At 40.0% G+C, this 23,146-nt stretch overlaps 2 protein-coding genes across 2 annotated transcripts in view; both read left to right on the top strand.

The window, feature by feature from the left end:
• Positions 1 to 23,146, top strand: part of LOC108105666 — a 121,454-nt gene that overhangs the window by 71,407 nt on the left and 26,901 nt on the right. The window contains exons 7-12 of the mRNA XM_017212365.2: positions 4,631 to 5,861; positions 8,219 to 8,317; positions 8,690 to 8,816; positions 8,907 to 9,003; positions 16,464 to 16,596; positions 21,997 to 22,217. Coding sequence (XP_017067854.1) covers positions 4,631 to 5,861; positions 8,219 to 8,317; positions 8,690 to 8,816; positions 8,907 to 9,003; positions 16,464 to 16,596; positions 21,997 to 22,217 — 1,908 coding nt within the window. The remainder of the gene's footprint in view (positions 1 to 4,630; positions 5,862 to 8,218; positions 8,318 to 8,689; positions 8,817 to 8,906; positions 9,004 to 16,463; positions 16,597 to 21,996; positions 22,218 to 23,146) is intronic.
• Positions 85 to 908, top strand: LOC108105668 (caltractin). Its single transcript, XM_017212368.1, has one exon. It carries the CDS (start codon positions 176 to 178, stop codon positions 734 to 736), a length of 561 nt encoding a protein of 186 aa, XP_017067857.1. The 5' UTR covers positions 85 to 175; the 3' UTR covers positions 737 to 908.

Here is a 23,146-nt window from a genome sequence, read left to right as displayed (position 1 = left end):
AAAGTAGCCAAAAAAAAATAATCGAGTATCGATCAAGTAAGTCAATTCCTTAACTGTCGGCCAGTTTGAACAGCCCGCCCTATTTGTATACAGTATACATTCACACTCTCATAGTGTTGTTCTCGATAAAGCGATATTTTTGTCGACTTTTAGTTTAAATAATTTCTCGATTGCCATGGCGGGCAAACGTTTAGACAGCTTGACATCCACTGCAAGTGTGATGCAATCGACCGGATCGATCGCCAGTAAGGGTAAAAAACCGAAGAAAAATAAGCTGCCTACCTTTGACCTTTCGCTGTCGCAAAAGGTGGACATTAAGAAGGCCTTCGATTTATTCGATACCCAATGCACAGGCTTCATCGAAACCAAGGAACTGCGTGTGGCTATTCGCGCTTTGGGATTCGAACCGAAAAAGGAGGATATTAAGCGTATGATGGATGAAATCGATAAGGACAAGACGGGCAGGATTGCCTTTAACGATTTCCTATATCTGATGCGCCTAAAAATGGCCGAAAAGGACTCCAATCAGGATATGATGAAGGCCTTCTCATTTTTCGATGACGATCGCACTGGTTGCATTACATTTGAAAACCTGAAGCGCGTCGCCAAGGAGCTGGGCGAACAACTTACCGACGAGGAACTGCAGGAAATGATTGATGAGGCCGACGTTAATGGTAATGGCGAGATTACTAAAGACGAGTTTCTCAATTTCATCAAGAAAACTAATTTGATCTAGTCCCATTTTATTTTAAATTGTATTTCCCACTTTGTTTTTGCTAACGGGGAAACGACGTTGTTGATTTACTCATTTCAGGCACTCCCAACTTCATCTTGACACTGACATCAGTATAGTATTTTGAAGAAGTTTGGATATGCTTCGGTTTAATAAAGCAACGCACTGAACTGCATTCAAAGATTCCTCATTCTTGGAAACAGTTGGCGCACGTACATGTTACTTTTACTCAGTGCCACCTGTGCTCCCACTGTAATTACTAATGGGTGTTTTCAGTATGCAAAACTTGTTGACACATTCCCTGGAATATATAGTTATCTTTCGTACTCTATCTTAGGAATTGAAATTTATTAAAATTTTATATTACATTTGAAGTTAAAACTACTAAAATAAAATAAGTTACCTCGCGGAATCATAATTAAAGAACTATATTTACTTATAGTTAGCTTTAGATTGAGGGGTAACTCATAGTTCTTCTCATTCCTGAACGCTCATGGTTCCTCATGCCATTTTTTGCGAGTTTGCTGGCTGGCACAGGCCCCTGTCATGCATAACAAATCTCTTTGACACATTTGATGTATGCCTTTCCATGGGCCTGCTCCATTTTCAGTTTTCAGTTGAGTTTGTTGCAGCAAATTGTGGCTGCAATTTGGTGGCATGCGTGGGCGCTTTTCCAACTGCCGGAAGAGCTTTCCCATTTTCCATCTCTCTGCACTTCTGTCCCTTATTCACCCTTAAACTCAGTATCTCCGCTCCACTGTTCAAACGGCAAACATAATTTAGTAGCGTCGTTTTTGGGTTTTTATTTACGCTATGCGTTACATTTAGCTACACTTAGTTCGTAGTCGCTTTTGGGCTTTAAATTTATCAACTTCTAGTTCCATTCTTTCAAATGGATGAAAAGATTGATTGATGGATTGATATATGGTTGACTGACTGGCTGGGTGAAGTGGACCAAAAGTTTATGCGACACAGCCGACATATTAATTTCAACCAAAAAATCATTTATCTTACTTTTGATATTAACGCATATCAATTTTTTGGTTTTAAGTTTAAAAGTAATTTGTTATCAAAACCTATAAAGCTATGGAATGCTTATATTTACACATGTCAAATAAAACTATGATCCGTGTAAATAAATAAAGAGCCTCGAACTTTAATAAGTACTGAAGCCAAAAACAAATTGATATAAGTCTAATAAAGTCTGGACAGAGGCAATATATTACAGGCACTATATCTACACTCCTCACACTCAGTTTTTATGGCCAAACTTGCCACGTTTACAGCCCTAATAATTGGCCAGTTTTTCTTTTTTGGCCAGCTGGCTTTTAAAGCCAAAACAAAAGCTGAAATGGCCCTTGATAAAGTCGTAAAGTTAAAAGCTCTGATGGATAATTACAAATTGGCAGGGAGAGAGAGTGTTCTTGGACGTCAGGAAAAACTAAAACAAACTTCAGTATTTATAAAAGTTTTTGCTTATTGCTTTTGCCAAATCGATTAAAGGCGATTGTATTTTGGGGAGGGTATGGCTGGTCCCACCACATGGATAGCGAAAGTTCCAGTAAAATATAACCAACACTCAATTTTACGAACATTTAACTAAATACCCGAACAGAGGGAAAAAGTGAGACAGAGAGACGTTCGTAAAAAAGTTTTTCGCAAACTACAAAACTGCCATAACTCAACATTACGCCCGACACACAAACCGCTTCGCTTTCGCCCTTTTCCCTGGGCAAAATTGTTGTAACTGTAGCAAGAAAGTTGAGAGAAGGCTACAAACCCACACTCTGACACACACACACACACATAGTTACATAAATTACAGTAAAAAATTGCACAAAATTGCAGCAAAGTAGACGAAAAATTATTATAAAATGTGCATTATGAAATTTAAAACGAGACAAAGAAGCAAAGCATAATTCAAGAGAGCAAGAAGATGAGAATCGCGAAAGGGGATCCTGAAGAAATGTCCATGCTAGAAAGTGGCTGGGCGAAATCCGGGAGAAAAGTCGCGAGGAAAAACTAAGGCGATATATCAAGCAATTTAATGCTCAAAAACGCAACGCGATGCGGTTCACCACAAGTTTTCAAACCTTTCTCTTTACTACTTTTTTTCCCATATTTTCCCAGCCCTTTTTCAACCCCATAAACTCGGCTTCAAATTTGCTGCATAAACGGCAAATAACCATATACTGTTGCATGCATTTTTGCGAATTTATTCGCATTATAAATATGTATGCGGCTAAAGGGTTAAATGGCGAAAAATAGGGGAAAGTATAGGGTGCTCACGTTTAATTAGAGAGTGATTTGCCATCACAGCAGCTGCAAAGAGCAGCTGAAAAGCTCAAGGGAAAAACTCCACGGGGTTTTGAAAAGGAACTTTAATAGACATATAAGCCATGTCAATTATTAAAGACGAAGCAAAGCTGTGATAATCATATGATTAACACGTAAACTCCTCTAGTAATGTCTTTAAAAGATTTAAGGCGAGGGCAAGATATTATTAAAAGATAGTCATTGTTGTTTTGACCAACAAAAACTTTAACAAAAAAAAACTGGTATCAACTTATCGAAAACAATTAAACTCACACCAGAAGAGACCAAAAACCAAAAAAAAACAAGATGCGGAGCGTTCACAAATTGGCCTGTCCCAAAATATGCAGCACACGCCACCGCTAAATATTTGCATAAATTATTTGAGCTGTCGTCAGGCGGAGGACCAAAAGAATAAATAAATTACCAAATGAAAATATGAAAATTTCAATTTCCACTTAAGCAGCGGACAGGATGCGACAGGACAAGACACCGCCATCGAAAAGGACAAGACAAAGTAAATAAAAATAATCAACAAAAAGGCGCAGACAACAATAACGAACCAAGGGCCGAGGTGTAAGAAATTTTCTGAGAGTGGGCATAAAGCAATCAAAATTCAAAGGAAATTTTTATTAATGGCAATGCGTTTCGTTTCGCCCAGACGCATAAAAATAATTCTACCAAAATAAAAGAGGCAAAAAAAACCGTCGAGAGGAAAAGCAAATCAATGCAAATGTATTTCCCGTAACTGAAATTCAATTTCAAGTCCCTAAGCATCTCGATGATTATGACGACGACGACGACGATGATGATGATGATTGTGATGGTCATAATGCTGATGCTGACCGTAGCAAATTCAATTAGGGCACTTGGCACGACCTCGACTCTGGGAATCCTTGGGAGTTTTTTGGGGGATAAACCTTTTTCTTGCCCTTTTTCGCACGCCTTTATGGCTCTCGTCCTCCCACTCTCTCTGGGTGGGTGTGTGGAAGTCTTTCAGTCTGAACCGGTGTCTATGGCATAATTAAATTTTATGTAGCCAGGGGGTCAAAGGAACGTCTTCACTCTTCCACACTTTGCCCCATCATTGTAAATCTCTGGCTCCTTCTGGCAATTTTTCGCCAAGTAACGTCAAAAGGAGTGCGTTGCATATTTTTTCGGGGCTCGTTACGAGCGGAGCGAAAGTTTTAAGGGCATTGAAAGGCAGTCTTTATATTCTCTCCCAGGGAGAACTTTAATGTTTTATGGCAAAAAGCAGGATAAAAGCTTTGCCATCTCTGTAAAAATTATATCTTATTTAAAACTTTATTTTTATGTTTATAACTCATACATGAGATTTAAAAACTGAACTTAATAAAATAAAATCTTCCAAATACGTTTTTCAAATATATGCTAATTCAAATAAGTAATTGAAAGAGCATCCACAAGTTTAGATAGTCTCTAGTAAACACATTCCGAACCTCATCCTTTTCCAAGGCACTTTGTGGGGTTATATCCGCCGGAAGCTGCTCATGTCCATATTGATTAAATGCGATTTCCCTTTTGTCAACAGCTTGATACTTACTTCCCTTTTTAACATTCCAGAGCGACACGCCCAGCCTGTCGGATGTGGATGTCATACCGCCTGTGCCGCCGCCGCCATCGATGAAACGCAACGGCAGCATGCGCAGCCTGCGATTGTTGCAGCATCTGCAACAGCAGCAACATCACAGCAGCAACAATAACAACTTGTCGCAGCTGTGCAGCAGTGATCTTTTGCAGGACTGCACTAAATCGGCATTGGATGAGTGCACTGCCACATTGCTAAAGTGCACCACGACCAGCAATCACAGCAGCAGCAACAACAGCAACAGCAATGCCAGCAATATTTGCAACAACGCAAGCAACTTAAGTCACAATAACAACAATCAGGTGAAGCCAGACCTTTGCCAACCTCCTGGCCATGCCCACAATCATAGGCACAAGCTACCCAACAATGCCACACCCACGAATAATACCAACCCGCCCCCGCCCCCATTTGCCGCCCATGAGGAGGACGAGATATTCTCGCCGCACTCCAAGAAATCGGATCCCAGCCTGTGCTTCCTGCCAGGTGGTAATGCATCCTCGAAATACAATACCATTGGGCCGAGCAGCGATTATGCAAGACATTTGGCCCACTACAGTCGCTACCTGCAGAAGCAACACCACCAGCAGCAAATGGCGCACTTTCAACAGCAGCGATGTCGCTGCTTCTCGCAATCTCTGCTCAGTTTCCCACAGCAACAGCACCAGCAGCAACAGCAACACCCAAACCCACAGCAACACCAAGCCCCACAGCAACATCAGAAGGCCCCCCAGCAACCGGCAATCTTTCACACCAGCAGCATGGACTGGACGTTGCCAATTAATAGTCGCAGCTTTGGCAATTTGGTGAACATTGATGGCTCTGGTGGTAATGGTGGTTGTCGTGTGCCGTATCAAAAAATGCAGTCGGGAAATGCAGTTTCCGGTGGAGCAATGACAAACGGTGGCTTGGGCCTAGCCGCGTCATCCACATTTACGCTCACCTCCTTCGACAGCGATATTGGACATGGCCTCAAAGAACGCGAATCGCAGACATCGCTCCACCATCCGCATACGCATCCGCACACCCATTCGCATCCACATCCGCATCATTATCACGCACATGTGGGTGGTGTAGCGGCGGGTGGATCGGGTTCGGTTACACCGCAGAAACACCACCAGCTCCACTCGAGCGTCACGAGCATCATGCCATGGAAACACCGACAGTGTCCCAGTCGTGGATCTTCCAGCTCCGGCACGAATTCGTTCCGTAAGTATAAAGGGGATTACGGATTGTTAGTGTCCTCAGGGTTCTCAGGGACACTGTTTTTAGAGAGATTATAGAGGAGTACTGCTGTATATCTCAGTACTTTTTCAAGAAAAATTTAAACAGCTGAAAGTATTAGAAATAGTTTTACATGTTGTAAGTAAGTTTTAAAACTAAATCCCAGACGCAAAAATAGATCTAAGATTTCAAATCGCATTCAATACCAATTTGGCCACTTCGCTCTGATCAATTTTAAAAACTGATTTAAGGTGGAATTTCATGATAGCCGTCTCTTTTCGAGCTAAATGCATCGGTTTATGCCTTCTTCTACTGCCAGACGTTGTACATGACATTGCACTTAATATTCCTCTACCCGTTCGCTGCTTTGCCCCACCCCCTGGGGGACATTGCCATTTAGTCGTTAGCCGTTTGATTGCGCTTCATGTAACATGGCTGCTAAATGTTAAACGTTGCCAATGCCCGCGTGACTTTGGTCTCATCATCATCAGCAGAAACATCAGCGGCGGCAACGTTGTCATCGTCATCTCCATGTTCATCCACATCGCCAACACCCTCCCCAGGATGGTCATTATCTCCATCAGCATCAGTCTCCGGCTCATTCCCATCCTCGTCATGTCTCCTGGCAACTGCAATTCGTTAGCAGTCAAAAACTGCGTAACTGTGGACGATGTCCTGTTCGCTTAAATTTATGCAAATCGCTGGTGCGGCCGCTGCCAACTGGACTCGTTACACTTGCAGGACAATTGCAGGATATAACAGTCCGAACAAGGATTCTAGAATCATATCATATGTTAGTTTTCTAAAGTTTGAAATGGCCTTTATTAGGATTCTAGGTCCATGTAAAAAGTTAATTACCATTTCATAAAATTAAAAACCAATTGGCTTCCTTGCCAATTATAAATTGCATCTTCTCAGAAGTTGCATGATTTTAAAAAATGATGTTTCTTTATTTAGAAACTCTTTTTATTTAGGTTTCATATATGAGCTACTCAATTGTCCCCGATTTAATTTCTTCAACGATTTTTCTTTAAGTGCTCACATTTCTATTTCATGGAGCAGCGGTCCTCATCCCTCGATTCTCGTTAGGTTGCACATTGCCTTTCATTTGCCACTTGCTTATCGGTAATTCACTTTGGAGTCGCCCAGGAGCCGGTCACTATAATCAAATGGATACATTGCAGCCATCGCTCTTTCTGCTGGCTGGCTCTGAACCAAAATTTGAACCGAAATCTAAAGAGCAGGAGCTAGTTTTTCGCCTCGCTTGGCTTATTTGCTTAGCCTGAGCTTCAGTTACACATCTATGTACATTCGCCTCTATCAATTGGATTAAGTTGCATAATCAAATTTGTCTAGCAATTACAAATTACCAGTCGTCATTGATAGTCGGCAGAAGGGAAATCGTATAATGAGATTTGCATTTCCATTGATGGGCCTTGCTTTAGTTTCCTGTGGTTCACAATATCCCTGGTCGAGGAGTGCGGGGTGCACTTCATCATCTTCTAAGTCTTTGCAAGTATGGAGTAATTAGTAACAATGGGGATTCTATGGAGATGAAGTTATTTGACTGTATCGTCGCTTGAATTTTAAAAAGGATTAATTTAGATGTTACATTTGAGTAAAATTAAGCACACTGTTTAAGCTACTTACTAACTACAATTAATAATATTTCCTTTCAAGAATATACCAATTTAACTTTATTACCTACAGTATCTTGATATTCCGAAAAAGATAAACGTTTCTTGAATTCCAAAATCACAATCATCCCTGTGAGCTAATTTCAGCACATATCCAACAAGTTGTTCTGCTTTGTTAAACTCGATTTAGTTCGATGGAATCTCGAGAAAGGATGAAACTTGAAGAAGGTTTTTCTTAGCCCTTCCTATTTCTTCTTTTTGTTGTAACCAAAAACCAACCCAGCAACTCAATTTTGTACGTTTAACTAACCATATTTCCTTATTATCGTTTCTTTTTTACTTCCTTTTTGACCGCCGCAACTTGATGCTGATGTCGATGATGCCACTGTGCTTTCCTTACACTGATGCTTTTTTACTCCTGATGCTTTGCTGCCATCGTTGTTGCTGCTGTAATCAATGCCACTGTCACGGCAATTTGCACACACACAAAATGCATCACAACAACGAACAATGAACAATGGAACCACCATGTCCATGATGATGATGATGATTGTAATGATGATGATGATGATGACAACGGTGCTGCAAACGACTTGGCATTGAACTGCCAATAACAACGACAACAATCGATGCGGAACCCTTGGTCATCATGAATGCTGATGACGCCACCTCCTCCGATGTCTTCTCGTCCTGTAAAACTTACAGGATTCGATGCAGCCAAGCACTGGCTGGCAGTGAGCTCCATCCTCCTGATAATTGGCGCTGCCAGTGTGGCCGTGCCACTGGCGCTACGTGTGGCAGCAAGTGAGTATCGCATCGAATCGATTCCAAAGCGGGGAACACGGGGATGCCCCGACCCAGATCCAAAACTGAGACATGGACACTCACTTCATAGACAATAAATCAATTACCATAACGCATTCGACACGTGGGCCGACACAGCCAGTGAATCTCTGGAGCTATTGTGTTGGATGATGACGACCTAAATGGCAGGCACTTTAAGTTAGTTAGCAAGTGATTCTGTTGTGCACTGGAAAAGGAATAGAAAGTCAAAAGAAGACAACATGGAGAGGAAGGAAAAAACATTAAACAATATACCATTCTCTGATTTTAATCTTCATCTTCATTTTAATCTTCAGGAAGGCAAATATAATCACTAACTGAACACATTTTCAGGTGCACCTTTTGAGGAGCGTTTGCGAGTGGCCGTTCAGCTTCTGGATCAAGTGCCTTTAATTGACGGGCATAACGATTTACCCTGGAATATTCGCAAGTTCCTGCACAACAAACTAAACGACTTCAAGTGAGCATCTATCACATAGAAATGCAATTAAATTTTAACATCAATTTGTGTTATTATCCCCACCCATTGCCCACCATTCTCCGTCCGCAGCTTTGATGAGGATTTGCGCAATGTAATGCCCTGGGGTCGCAGCCATTGGAGTCACACGGATCTCACGCGACTGAAGAAGGGACGCATATCAGCACAGGTAAGTTAAGTGGCCAGGCTCCGCTTTTCCTTTCTAAAAACCCTTAGCCGCTCACCTGAAATTATTATAGCACGTAGCTTAAACTGAACTTGGCAGTTTAATACTCTTTCCTGGTCGGGCTTTTAAGTTGGGAATTTAAGTTTATTGAAGGGTTGAAGGTAATCGAAAAAAATGTTTATAAAAATGTTTACTGAAGTATTTTGGGTAGAAATATATAATCTAAGAACCTAAGATCTCTGAATACGTTCTCTATAAGAGCATCCCATATTCTTCCTTAAGTCTCACAGAAAAATAGAATTTATTATTATATCTCCTGGCAAGCCGTTGTCCAGGCAACAGGCGACTTTTGCTCTCAGTCAGCAGAATAAGGCAAGAAAAATATTAATTATGAGCCACTCACGAAGCTCAGGAGCAGGATGCTCCTCCTTCTGCTGCCAATGATGAAGTTCTTAATTATTTTTTTGCCATGACACCGTCTACCTGCCATAAGTGTTCGGATATCCACTTGATGTCGTTATTGATTCGTTTATGGCTCGAAATTTGTGAGCCATTTTTAAAGTGGAATCGAAGGGGAATGAGTAAACAGATCAAATGATATGGCTGCTAGCAATTAAACTGCTAAAATTGTTCGAGTAATTGGTATTGGAAAGGGAATTCCTACTGATTGACGTGGCCAGGAGCAACCAAGATTAATGAGGCAAACCAGGCAGAAAATACCGAAAGTAGGAAACGATTAACCTGGGGAAAAGTTCATAAATCAATGGGAAACCGAAAACCACTTGAATATTTCAAATTGTCCAGAGAATTTCCCACTGTCTGTTATTCCCCTTTTGCATTTTTTCGTAGACCAACCGCAAAGACGATTTTTCACGTTTGCCGCGAGAGAAAGAGAAATGCGCAAGCGAAAGGTAATGGAGGAAAAGCGAAAGCGGGAATTTCCACCTGCTTAGGCCATAATGAAAATTAACTTTTCCATTGCATTTTGCTTTGGCTCCCTGCAGGGCCATAAATTCGGATGCATTTTGTGTTTGTGTTGAGGGCTAACAGGTAATTGCAGTTGGCCAACTACCAGCAAAGTTGGCAGCCGCAAAGTAAAATTATGCACCACTCAATTTAATTACCCAGCCAAATGGCTCGAGCCCTCCTGACTCATGTAATCACAGAAATGGTAAATTGGTACACCGATACAAAACTCAGAAGAATTTTCATTTTTGAAAGAAACAATTCAGAATATTATTTTTAACTTAAATAAATTTGATTTAATAGGACCAATAGGTTTAATCATTTATTTTTAAGAATTGCTATTAAGTTACTGAAATATTAATATTAATATTTTATACAAAAATATATTCTCTGTGCAAATTCCGAGACTTGCCTTAACACTTTCAACAGCCGTGATAGGAATCAAAATTGATGGCCTTATAAACACATACACTTACCATTTTCCTTTAATTTTCCACCTGAGGAAACCTTGTAAGGCGCACTCACACTTGTGAGCAAGGGAAAACATCTTGATTTCATGTTCGATGGGCGTGTCAGTTATAGCTGCAATTTCTGGCTTCTCTTGTGGGCTAATTGAACTTGTTGACGCGGCTTCCTTTGAAGAACTCCGCCAGACGGCGGCTTCCGTGCGAAAAATATTGTACAATTTCTAAGGTGCACTTAATTGCAAGGCGAAAGGTGGAAATTGCCTTCTTGGCTGCATATAATTGGAGTAGAAAATACAAATAGTGATTCATTTTAATATAATCACAATTTGTTTTCGTTTATTTTCCGAAATTATTATGCATTTATTATAAACAAACCGCATATCCTCACCGTCTTTCATGGTAGTTTTATATGGTTGTAGCTTAATGTGTTGTATAACTACGATTTGAAAACTTTGGCAACACTCGATTCCCGACAAAACAAGTTAACTCAATAAACTAGCTCTCTGCTGACTAAAAACAACAACTAGTACGGGAATGAGGAAAACTGCCATAACAAAAAAAGGCAACAACGTGGAGACTAACTAGTTGACAACATGTTTCAACAATTGTTGCCCAAAATGCCAAACGTGCAACGAATGCGCCTCGGAAAACCGTAGGGAAAACCCCAAACCAAAAAAAAGGAAGGTACAAGAGATGTGGGGAAAAAATCGTTTTAATAGACTTGCTGGAAAATCACGTTTAAACCATCAAGAACTTAAAATCTTGTAGGTTGGCAAACAGTTTTCAGCGGCTCAGCCTTTTCTCTTCAAAAGGCAACATCTGCACCAAAGGCGATGCCTTGATGAGAAATAGGGAAGATCAGGATAAATACACAAAGACAAAAAAATTAATGAATTTTGTTTAAAATAATATAAATATACATTGAGTATTACTTGATGCCGAATATATTTTGTAAATTTTATTTGTAGAAATTTCAATCATTATTAATCCTGGCATTATAAATTCGAAAATTTATTTTACTGTATAAATGAAAAGAAGACCAGAAAAAGGTAGCAACAATGTCGAAACATCATGAAGCCCCAAAAAGTTGGCTACTGTTTTTGGGCCCGGGACACGGAAACGTCGTGTTACGCTTGTCCGGCTGCATGGCTGCCTGCATTCTTCCTTTCCATCTTGCATCCTTTTTGGTTCTCTCCTCCATCCTTACACCCACACATATACATAGAGAAAGAAAGATTCAGCCTAATAGAAAGTACACACATCGAAACAGTTGCAGAAACAGGGACGAAGGGCTACGAGCGAAGGACGCGCTTGAAGCGGAAATAGCCGCAGCGCAGAGTCGTCGACGAGGCTGTAATCTGGGCCAGGACATCCAGGACATTCAGGGCATGCAGGACAGTAAGGACACGCCAACATTATGGAAGGAAAACTTGCTGCTGCCTGTTGTCTGCAACTGTTTACAGAACCGTTGAAGTGCAAGAGTTTCAAGAATGGTTTTGAAAAGTTAAGAACTCTTGGTTTTCGAATTCTTTTTCGAATTCTGTTACTAAGAATCGTTTAAATATTGCTAGCAATTTCTTTTTAAAGTCCGAAATGTTTTTTAAAGAAAGTTATGAAGACTTCAAGTAACTTCTTAACAGTCAATATATATTATTAATGAAAGTCTACTTACTTTTCTCCTTTACTTAACTATTTATTTCCCATGAAGTGATCTAGCTTTCCTAATTAAGTATTTAAGGGTGCTTAAAACTTTGCATTTGGCCTTCAAATTCTTATAAAATTTTCTTTCTGGTGAATTAAGCTTATCTTTCTGCAACATTTGCCTGAAGTATATATTTACTTTCAGAAAGTATTTAGTGTTGTTCAGACTACCGGCTCAGAGGTAGACAAGGAAGAAACCTCTGACCACAGACCGAAAATGCAAAACCAGACTAGAACCGGACCCACAGACAACTCTGTACATTTTTTTTCTCTTGCCGGAATGATACTGGTTTTTGGAGGATTTGTTTTGCGGGCTTGTTGCATTCCTGTGGGATTGTAAAGGTGTTGGACTTGCGGTTTTTGCTGCTAACCACAAGCTGGTCAGCTTTGGCATTCCTCTCAGACCATTTCCCAGTCCAATTTTCCCGTTTTTGCGTGTAATTATGGTATGCATACCGCTCCGTGCAGGCAATCAAATGCAGGGCTGCCCAAGGGCGGAAATAATTTTAAATGCATAACGAACACATTCATGGCATTGTGCTGAGCACAAAAGTGACACCAAATAGCCTCGAGTTCCGGCTCAGAAATGTTTTTGATTAAATGCTTTTGCAAATATGAATATATTTATTGCATTGTTGTGGTAAATTCTAATTAAGTGACCTGCTAAAACCTATAAATACAAAGCATACGAATTAATTATTTAATGTCGGTTTGCAATTGAAATTAAGGCACAACTTTAAACCAGGACCTTGAATTTGAATATATATATATATGTCCCTAAGTATGCAGACATAAATCTGAATGCCCTGGGCAACCTCGGGTCCCAGCTGCAATTGCATTTGTTATTATGTATTCTGCTGACTTTAATATATATGAATGCTCTAACAATAATAGCAGCAAGGTTGCGTAAGCAACCGCAGAGAAACACACAAATTTGCACGGAGGAAAATAGATTAAACAATATTAAATCATCATTATAAAAAGTTTCGAATAATATTTCTAAATTATCTTATGCTTTATAATTTAAAATCAAATTAGAATCAAATCCAAACAAGAGTTTTTCCTGATTTTTTTTCTTCAAAGGTCTTTATAAATATCACATATTAAGCCGAGCTTAATGGCTTATCCTCCAACATGTCCTTTGAGCTTATTTTTGGACCACAATTTTTTTTTTTCCTGCATAAGCCCAGGCACACATATAGCCACATTAGGTAAACACATTCACACGTGCCGCCCATCGACAACAAATCACGCATATGGCCACCGCCACCACAACAACAACAACATTGTCAGATTCACAATTAACTTGAAGCCGAAATGTTGTCCTTAAGGGAGTTGGTGGTGTTGTTCTTGTTGCCGCCGCCAAACAAGTTTAAATATTAATATGCTTTGTGCCCAGGATGTGGGTGGTGAAAATGAGTCTGGGAAACTGGGAGACTGGGAAATAGAGAATGAGGACGATGATGAGCCTGATGACGTTGGTTTCGAGGACAGCAAAACACCAAAGGCGACGCCATCGAGACGCCGACGACACTTTGGCCACGACGATGATGATGATGACGATAACGATGGCACTGCTGGGGCGACGAACAGGTGTATTTTGGCGTGGGCGTGTCAGTGGGCTAATGGCAAAGTGCCGTGCTTAAACACACTTGAAATTCGCCCCAGAAAGCCAAGTACACACAAAAGGCCACCCCAAGTTCCATTACAAAGCCAAAAGCATCCAACGTTGCCCGACAAACAAACGTACTTGGCCATTGTAAAGTCATATATGTGAAAAATGAGGGAAGGATGTTGGGCTAAGATGCTATAATACAACCTTCAACAGGTGCCGCAGGAGACTTAAACATAAATGAAATATTTTTTTGCCTTGGGAGAAAGAAAAGAATACTAACTTGCATTGAATATGCCAGAAGGCAAGTGCTGAATATAGCTGGGAATTGTGAGAAAAATAAGGAGAAAAATGGCGAGAAAAACAAGGATAATACCAACGGACAAAAAAATAAAACACTGCTAAAATGTGTACGTAATAAATATAAATTTAAAACAAGAAGAAAGCTTTTCGTAATTATAAAATTTGTCACAGAAAATACTATATAGAACAAATGTTACTTTTAATACTTTCTACATTTTCTGCTTATAAATTATACTTAAGTTGCATCTTCTCTCAGTGAAGATGTTTATAACAAATAAAGAAACAACGCAACACCACAATCATCTCCTGAGAAAATTGCGCATACGCCGCGTTGAACCTGTTGCCTTCAATCATAAAGCCAGACAGACACTTCACACCATTGCAGTCTTAGGAACCCGTTTGAATGCCCACCAAAATGCTTTAAGAGGATTTTCACTGCTAAAATTAGATAAAACGACTGCCACAAAAAAGGACACATGCCGAGCAAAGAAATGCAAAAAACGCGTGGAAAATAGCGCGAACAAAGCGCCGAGAAAACGGATGAAAAAACGAGTTTTCATCCCACCTTCCTCAGTTTTCCGTCTGCGGTAATGTCGGGGTAATTTTTCTTATCTACCTGGAAATGTTTAATGTAAAGACGCAAAAAAAAGCATTTAATGGAAATTGCTTTATTTGGCTTTTAATATAATAAGCCTGAAAAAGGGTTCTCACTGAATTGAAAGAAGGTTATTAAGAATATAGTATTAAGGCATCAGAAATTATATTTTAACCAGCAAGACCAAAATAAGGTTATTTGTTCTCTTTAATAATGAACTTTAAGCTACAAACCAACTTGATGTAATTAACGTAATTACTAGGTACATATGAATTCTCGTTGCAATCATAGTTTCCACAGATTCCATAGATTCCATACACAACCATTACCATTGGTATCATTTATCCCAACGCTTCATTATTTTACCCGGAAAGCATAAGCACCGAAACACCTCGAATTCCGAGTCCTAAATCCAGGAGCGTAAATGAACGCAAATGGTAATGAACAGAGTTAGTACTGCACGGACCATACAATTAACCCGAATTGAACTAATGCCCTGTGCTACCGACCACCTGATAAGCCCCTCTATTTCCCAGGACCTTACTACCATTTTAGGATGCTTTTTTCGAGGCTGGTATGCATAAGTGAGCTGCCCAGGGAAACAAACTAAAAATCAACACTGGGAATGAGATTTCCCCCAGGTCCAGGTGGATAAACTTTATGCCTCCCAAACTGAATTTTCAGCTGTCCCTGTTATTGTTCAGTGTTTATTTGGCCGAATGAGAACTGGGGAGCCGAGCAGGTGCTTGCAAATCCACAAATTTCCTCGTCTGTTGTGCAATTAAAATTGCACAAATGCAGAGCCAACAACCGAGTTGACCCAAGTCCCCCGAGTCCGAGAGCACAAATCCAATTGTACAACTAACACCAGCACACACCAACACACACAGTAGTCCATCTCTGGTCGTAATTGTTTTTCTGTGACTCGTTTATTGAAAAGTTTTACATATTTCATATGCACATCGGCCAACCTGGGAGCAAACCAAATTTAGCTCCATGAATTACGCCAAACTTTATCATCGTCATCATCATCATCATCACCACCATCATGAGGAGCTGCTGAAACAGAACAGAAACGGAACAAATGAACATTTAGAGTGTTGCTTGTTTCGGTTTTAATTTACTGCCTCGGCCCAGAGAAAATGGTTTAAAACTACGTGCTTAGCAATGGAGGCAAAAGCAACAAGAACAAAAATTGCAGGGGAAATAGGGTATGTTTTCCTGGTTCCCTCTTCCGGGTTTCTGGTTCAGGCCTCTCACGAATTTATATTAAAAATTATTTATTACGGAACCTGCTCAGTTTTTCGCTTTTGTGCGAGTGTGCAGAGCAAAAAGCTAAAACTTTTTAATTGCTCTTTTTTCCGAATCGCTTTTTGCCACTTTCCAGCTCGTTCCTCATTCTGGTTCCTGTTCCACGGAGACACGTACGTGCTTTTATTTTCCTTTAATGATATAACGTGATGAAACTGTTTTGCTCAGTTTTTCTTGTCTGCTCCATTTTGGGCACTCTCTTAAGGAGTTTCTGTTTATGGGCGGTGCTATAACACCCTTCGCAATAATGTGCAATTAACAAAAAACTTTCAGATTCCCAAAAAATTACAATAAATCGTTCAGACTTAAAATGGAAACTTTGCAAAGAATATTATATATGACGGTAAAGAGACAGTAAGAGCCTTGCATTCTTATTTTTATGCTTTACAAGATGTAGGAATTATATTGTTTACTTTTACAATAAACTTCTGTTAAATGATAGATGAGTTCTTATCCAATATATTAAACTATATCCCTATTTATTTGTTTGTTACTTCCTGTTTTCCAGTTCTGGGCCGCCTACGTTCCCTGTGAGGCGCAGCATCGTGATGCAGTTCAGCTGACTCTGGAGCAGATCGACGTGATCAAGCGGCTGACGGACCGGTATTCACCGCAGCTAACCACTTGCACCTCATCGCAGGGTAAGTTAACCGAAATATCCCACATACGCCGCGTGGGCCAGCTGAATTCCTCAAGCCGGCAAAAAAACTGCAAGTATTCCGGGAACTGCGAAAATGCCAGCCAGCCAGGCATTCGACTGTTTTTCCTCCTTACCACTAGTTTTTTTTTTGGTGCGCCATTTTTTTTTTGTGAGCCGGTTACGCCGGAAAACTTTGACTCGCGAATCTTGGGCAAAAGTTGTTGAAAAGTATCTTGGCCGGCTACCAAAAAGCAGTTTGTCGGAGTAGATGGCGGCCCTTGAGGCGGCTTTTGGGCCAGCTGCTTACCGCGTGCCATATTTTTGCACCATTTCCTTTGATACGCTGCTCACTCACCTAGTTGCCAGCCGGGGAGGCCTCGTTTAAGCGAAAGGAAAACAGTTCATATTTCTTTGTGTATGCGGGGGTTGGGGGTCAAAGGGGAAAGGCAGTCGCAAGGATTCCACTTGCCAAATAGCAAACAAACCATACACTTAAAAAATGACGTCAGTTGGGTTTAAATCGATTGTAACTTTTCACTATCCCACAACAGGAACAAAAATAGATTAACTTTTCAATTGAAAAATCTGTATTTATTTATTAAAAAGTTAATTGCCATTTTATTTTTATAAATACGTTTATATAGGTCACAAGTTTCTTGGAAAACAGTTATTTAATATTTAATTTTAAAACTATTCTTTGCTTAGTATTTTCATTTTAGTGTACGAAAACAGCAAAGAGCGAAAGCAACAGAAGAGCATTGCAAGTAGCAACTTTTGACTTATGCTCCGACTCCCCGGCCAGCATTTAAGTTTCCTTGTTGGTTTTCCGTTTTGCATTTTGATTTGCACTCACTCGGTTCTGGGGTCTTGGCAATATTTTAGTTCTGCAGCTGAGACTGCATCTGTACAGTCAAACACACATGCACAGCCGCACTTTCGGAAAATGGCTCAGAAAAAATGCTGGAAAAACCAACAAATCGCTTCCGGCATTTGCGTTGAAACATTTATGTACCCGTAAATGGAAATGTCAATAAATCATGACTGAGAAAAATCATCCGCAAAATAACAAGAAATATGAAACAGGAAAACTTTTAGCAAAGAAATATTACTGCAAAAGTGCATTTACTCAATGGGCGAGGAATGGATTGAGGATGTTTTTATTTTTCAGAAGGCCAGGCATATTTTTGACAGGTGAATCGCTAAAGAAAACTCTGAAACGGAGCACATATGGTCAGCACTGTGCAAATCAAACGGAAGCATCGCACTGAGCAATTTGCCAATCTCCTTGATGGCCATAGTTTTTTTCTTCCATCTCTCTGTCCGAGTCAGCAGAAAAACTCTTCTTTTAATTGTTGTGGTTTTTTTTTTGTGCTAAGAAAATTGGATTGAGTCAAGCGAGTGAAGTGGCAAATTGAGCAATAAATTTGATTAAAATTGGAGCAGAAGATAGAGTGGAAGAAAAACATAAATAACAGAAAGAAAAGTGCAAAAATTCTGAATTTTACGGAAATTAAATAATTACACTTAGACGAACAATGATAGAAATGGTTTTTGTTTAATCTTATTGTTATTTAAGATACTCTATTGAAATAATGTAAACATTTTTCTATGTTTACTTTGCCGAGCTCAAACAAAAAAAAACCTGTGCTTGTTAATACATTATATTATTTATCCAAAAGATTCAAGCAAAAAAGTATACTTACCCCAGTAAAATCCCCTCGAACGATTTAATTTTGGCAAAGCCGATAATTCTTAACCAGCCACGCCAAATAATAATATGCAAACTGATTTCTACCGGAAAAAAATCCCAATTACTTGCCAAGCAAATCCCCGACACATTTCCATATAATCAAACGAAATCCCCTTTGAGCTGGCTGTAAACAAGCTGCGAATCAAAGGCCCAAGCGCAGAAATCAAACCGAAACCCCGAAGAGCAACAAAAACTGACCTACCTTTGTGCTCTGCAAAGTACCAAAATAAAAAGGGATTCAAAATAAACAACCCCGCCTTCACTGTGGCCCTTAAGTTTCTGGTGAAATCCCAGCTGCCGCTGCACAAAATAAAAACGAGCATTTTATTTTAACTACTGCAAATAAATTCAGTCGAAATTGTTGTCCGCTCTCGCTCACATGCCGTGTAAATAAAATGCGAATCCAAGTGACTATTGAGCAAGTGCAGCAGGGCATGCTGTTCCCACTCCGATCTGCAGGACTTGTCCCTCCTATAGTCGGTAGTACACTTTTGTCCCGTTCTGGAGGAGCTACTGCCAAAGTGATTGTAAAAAATGCAAACCTAACGAACCGAAACACAACGCGTCGAGTGACGGGCCACGTCACTCAGTCCGCTCTGGAATGCGAAACCAAATCCAAGTCCAAGTCCCTGTCCCAGTCTCTAAGCGAGTGCAAGCTGAAGTTCAGGTCCAAATCGAAATCCTGCACTGGAAAATGTTTCAGATTAATCGTTAAATATATAAAATAAATAACTGAACAAAACGGAAATTGCTGAAAAATATTATTTTCCTAGTTTCCATATATAACACTTTTAATATAGTTTTTATTATATTAAATATAGTTTAGTAACTTTTTATACTTTTTCTTATAAATGCTAAGCCTTTGGCAATTTTTCAAGTGCACTCAAAAACTCTGCTCTAGTACCTGTCTCTTTTCAAACTAAACAAATGAGCGCTGCATAAACACAACAGCCACACACAAAGAGCGCTAAGGATATATATACATACCGAAATATCCTTGTGGCAGCGTCCTTCTCGGCTGTCACCTGCCAGTAGCCAGCTACTTTACATTTGGAACATTCCCCATGTGCGAATCGTTTTTATTTGCAGTTTTCAATTTTCACCTTCAATAGTGTAAACTTCAATTTACACTGCTCCAGCACCACAATCCCAAGCAGCAGGAGCACCAGTTTGAGGAAAAGGATATTGAGAAAATTGCATTCTGCTGCAGCAGAAAGAAAAATAGGAAGCAAACGAAGCATTTGGTATCAGCCTGGGCACTCTAACGCTTACGGAGCACAATGGGTTTTATTCCCTCGCAAGGGATTAGGGATAAGTTGGAGGAAAAGTTTTTAATCGGGATAGATACCCCATAGTAAACCTTAAAGCAATAGGAAAAATATTAGAGTCTCATAAGAAAACAATTGAATTTATGTAAGAAATCATATTTTTTTTTATAATTTATAACTATTATTTTCACTTATTATTTAAACAAACATAAATATGCAACTGAAACTCAACTTATTTGTTGTTGACCCTTCAGGGTATCTGCATTTCCAGCAGCTCCATTGCCCACCCTTTATTGTTACCCTTTTTCTGGAGCTGCTGTTGCCATTGCCTTTGGTTTATTGCGTCAAGTGGCATTTGGTTGGGATTTTCATTTTGAAATGTATTGGAGCATTTCCCGTGTGCTCGTGTGTGCGAGAGACTGCTACACGGTCACTGCCTCAATTCGCATCCGATACTGGGGCCATCTATTATACATTACGGCCCCCGGTCACCAGAAATCGAAAACAGTAGCAGTCACAGTTCCAGTTATAGTCCCAGTCACAGACAATTACATGCAGAACCCCCAAGAACCGAGTCAAAGTCCTGGACTACAAAATTGAACTTCAGCTCACGTGGCGCATTTTAGTGCCTCTTCGCTCTGAGAAGGATTCGTTGGTATTGGTTTTGGTATTGGCCCTGGTACATTTGTTTATTTGCTCCATATTTTAGGGTTTTACGACGTTTCCGACATCGACCAGGTTCTTGTGGCAGGTATTTTGGCTTTTGCCAACAATACAAAGAGAGGGCTGATGGGAAATGGAAGAGAAAAGTCGAAGAACCCACTCCAAAAAATAACAATGTCCGTTTATTGACAGAAATTATTTTTTATAATGAAATCTATAAATTTAATTGATAATAATACAATTTAAATTTTCTTTCGTAGTTTTTCTCATCTCTTGTTTTTGTCAAAAATATAAATATATATTTTTTTCAGTGTCCGCAATAGAAAACAGCATCGAGAACAATTCCCGCATCCTTCCACCTGCCGTTGCTTTTGATTTCGCACAGCTTATTTGCTTATAGCCATGAAAACTTCGCCAGACCTGTGTCTTGAGTCCTTTTCCTGTTACCGATTTCTCCTCTCCTGGCAGGCAAATAATGCCTTTTGGCCTTCGTTATGCGGCAAAATTTATTAACCCGCTTTCCGTTTGCCTTTTCTGTACTTGTGAATGTGGGCGATACATTCGAAATGTTATCAAAATTGGGTACACAAAATGCTTGATTTGAATAGCTGGGAAACACAAATTTCAGGGCCTAAATGGGCAAGGTTTTTGGGAGCATGTTTCCCCAATTAGTTGCAGATAAACCGAAAGGGCTGTTGGTTGATTGACAAATCCATTAAAATGAAAAGGTTTCCCATATCTATCAATGACACTATTCCTTCTGAAGTAACATTTTAACATTATTAAATGGCAAAGGCAATAACTTTAATGATTTCCTTTCCCAAATTTAATTGCTCGGCCTTTATGTCTTGATTTTATTTCAACCTTTTCATTTCAACCTCTTGACAAAGTTTAAGTCAATAACCAATACTTTTAAGCCCTTAAAACTCTTCAAAACATTTTCAAGTCAAAATGATTATTTTAAATCATTAAAACTTTTCCACTGACCATTGAGTCAAGATTTTGGCAAAACTCCTCTTCACGCCACTCCAGTAAATGTGTACTTACTCGCATTGTGTCCAACAACTTGGCCAACAACTTTAAGCAAACATGGTTCAAGCTTGGCTAACTTAAAATAATGGTAATAAATGAATGAAGAGAGCACAAGTATTTTGACAAGAGCTCGTTGGCAGCAAAATAAAATGTCAAGAAACAGATCAAAGCTGCTCGGGCCAAGACAAGCGTGAATATTGCATGGCCCAGCGAAATGTTTTGTTGGCCAAGGATAAACTGACAGTTTGGGGGCATTTGGGGGTACTAAGTCCCAGGACCCAAGAGCCAGAATCCTGGACCAGCCACAATGCACTGAGTGCTCAATGGGGGCAGCCGAGCAAATGACAGGCCACAGAACAACAAATGTTACTCATGGCCAAAAAACAATGCCAAGCCAAGTTTGAAGTTTAAGTTGTGCCACCCCACAAAACCCCAAAAACATTTCGGCCACACATCTGTTTCTATGCAGCAAAGGGAAAATTACAAACGACTTTGAATTAAAAAGTATTTTTTTATTTTATTTAATATTTATTAAGTTTAAATGATCCTGGAAGAAAGTGTTGAAATATTTAAAAAAAAAGTTTAAGTAGTTCCTCTTTGACTTATAAAATTTATTTTATTATTTTAAATTATCTTAATCATATAAAAATATTTCCTATAAAACATCTTTGTATCTTTCGCTTTGCAGACATTATCGATGCCCACAAAAACCAGCAATTGTGCTCCTTGACCGGCGTAGAGGGTGGCCATTCCCTCGGTGGATCTTTAGCGGTACTGCGCACCCTGTATGCCATTGGAGTGCGTTATATGACGCTTACATCAACGTGCCATACTCCATGGGCGGACTCGAGTTATGCGGACGCGCCGACCTTCAATATGAAACACGGCGGCCTGACCATATTCGGCAAGGTAAGTCCTACGCCCACTTTTCTGCTGTTACAGCTGATTTAATGCTAATTAGTTGAACGGTCCTTGGTCCTTGGTCCTTGGTCCTTGTCCGTGGGTTGCTGTCCTTTGTGGGGCTTACATGGGGATTTGGTCGCTGATGAGGCGTCCTTTCTGCCCTGTCTTCTTCCCGCCTCCAACTTCATTGTTCGAGCTACTGGGGTCAACCGCAGTCAACGCTTTGTTGGCTTAGCCATAAACATGTGCAGTAGAACGATGGGCGGGACATAAGTGCACTGCGAGAAACACTTACATTTAAAAATAATAAATATATTTCCTTTTATTTTCAAGATTGAATATCCAAATTTATATATTTGAACATCCCTTAAGTTTAATTAAAAATCCTTAAAAATGAAGAATTGTCATTATACATATGTTTAGTTTTGTCAGTGTATTAAGGGAAATCGTATAGGGCTAGAGTGAGGGTAGTTGTGTACTTAAGTGCCCTTTCTGTGGGGGTTTTCGGGTGACTTTGGAGGTCTGGTTGGCGAGGAAGGATCTGCTGGCACCTTGTGCCCTCTAATGGCTCAACAGTTCGCAAATTAGGTGCCTACTACAGTTTACAATTGCCAAGCGGCTTTGCTGCGGGATTTTCGTGCGACCCAACCAACCAGATCATATATATTAAATTAGGCCCACGGACTCCACCTCAGAAGTGATCCGAATCCAATTCCTGTGGCCAGCTTCAGGATTTAATGGGGCATAAGCGGTGGCGGCTGGTTGAATACTTGAATCTATTATGGATTTGCGCCAAACAGAATCTGAGAGTCCCGGCCTGGGCATCGATTTCATGGTTAGCTGCTAATTGGGTATATGCAAATAAGCTTACGAAATAATCCGCGGAAGATGGGAACAGCTGGCAAAGTGCTCACGGTTGGCAAACGATAGTCTCA

The sequence above is a fragment of the Drosophila eugracilis genome, unplaced genomic scaffold (assembly GCF_018153835.1).
Source record: "Drosophila eugracilis isolate 14026-0451.02 unplaced genomic scaffold, ASM1815383v1 contig_1197, whole genome shotgun sequence".
Lineage (NCBI taxonomy): Eukaryota > Metazoa > Arthropoda > Insecta > Diptera > Drosophilidae > Drosophila > Drosophila eugracilis.
This window is presented reverse-complemented; position numbering and strand designations above follow the sequence as displayed.

What these genes read in the sequence shown, in the direction of transcription:
- LOC108105668 (XM_017212368.1), top strand. Translation starts at nt 176, where the DNA reads ATGGCGGGCAAACGTTTAGACAGCTTGACATCCACTGCAAGTGTGATG.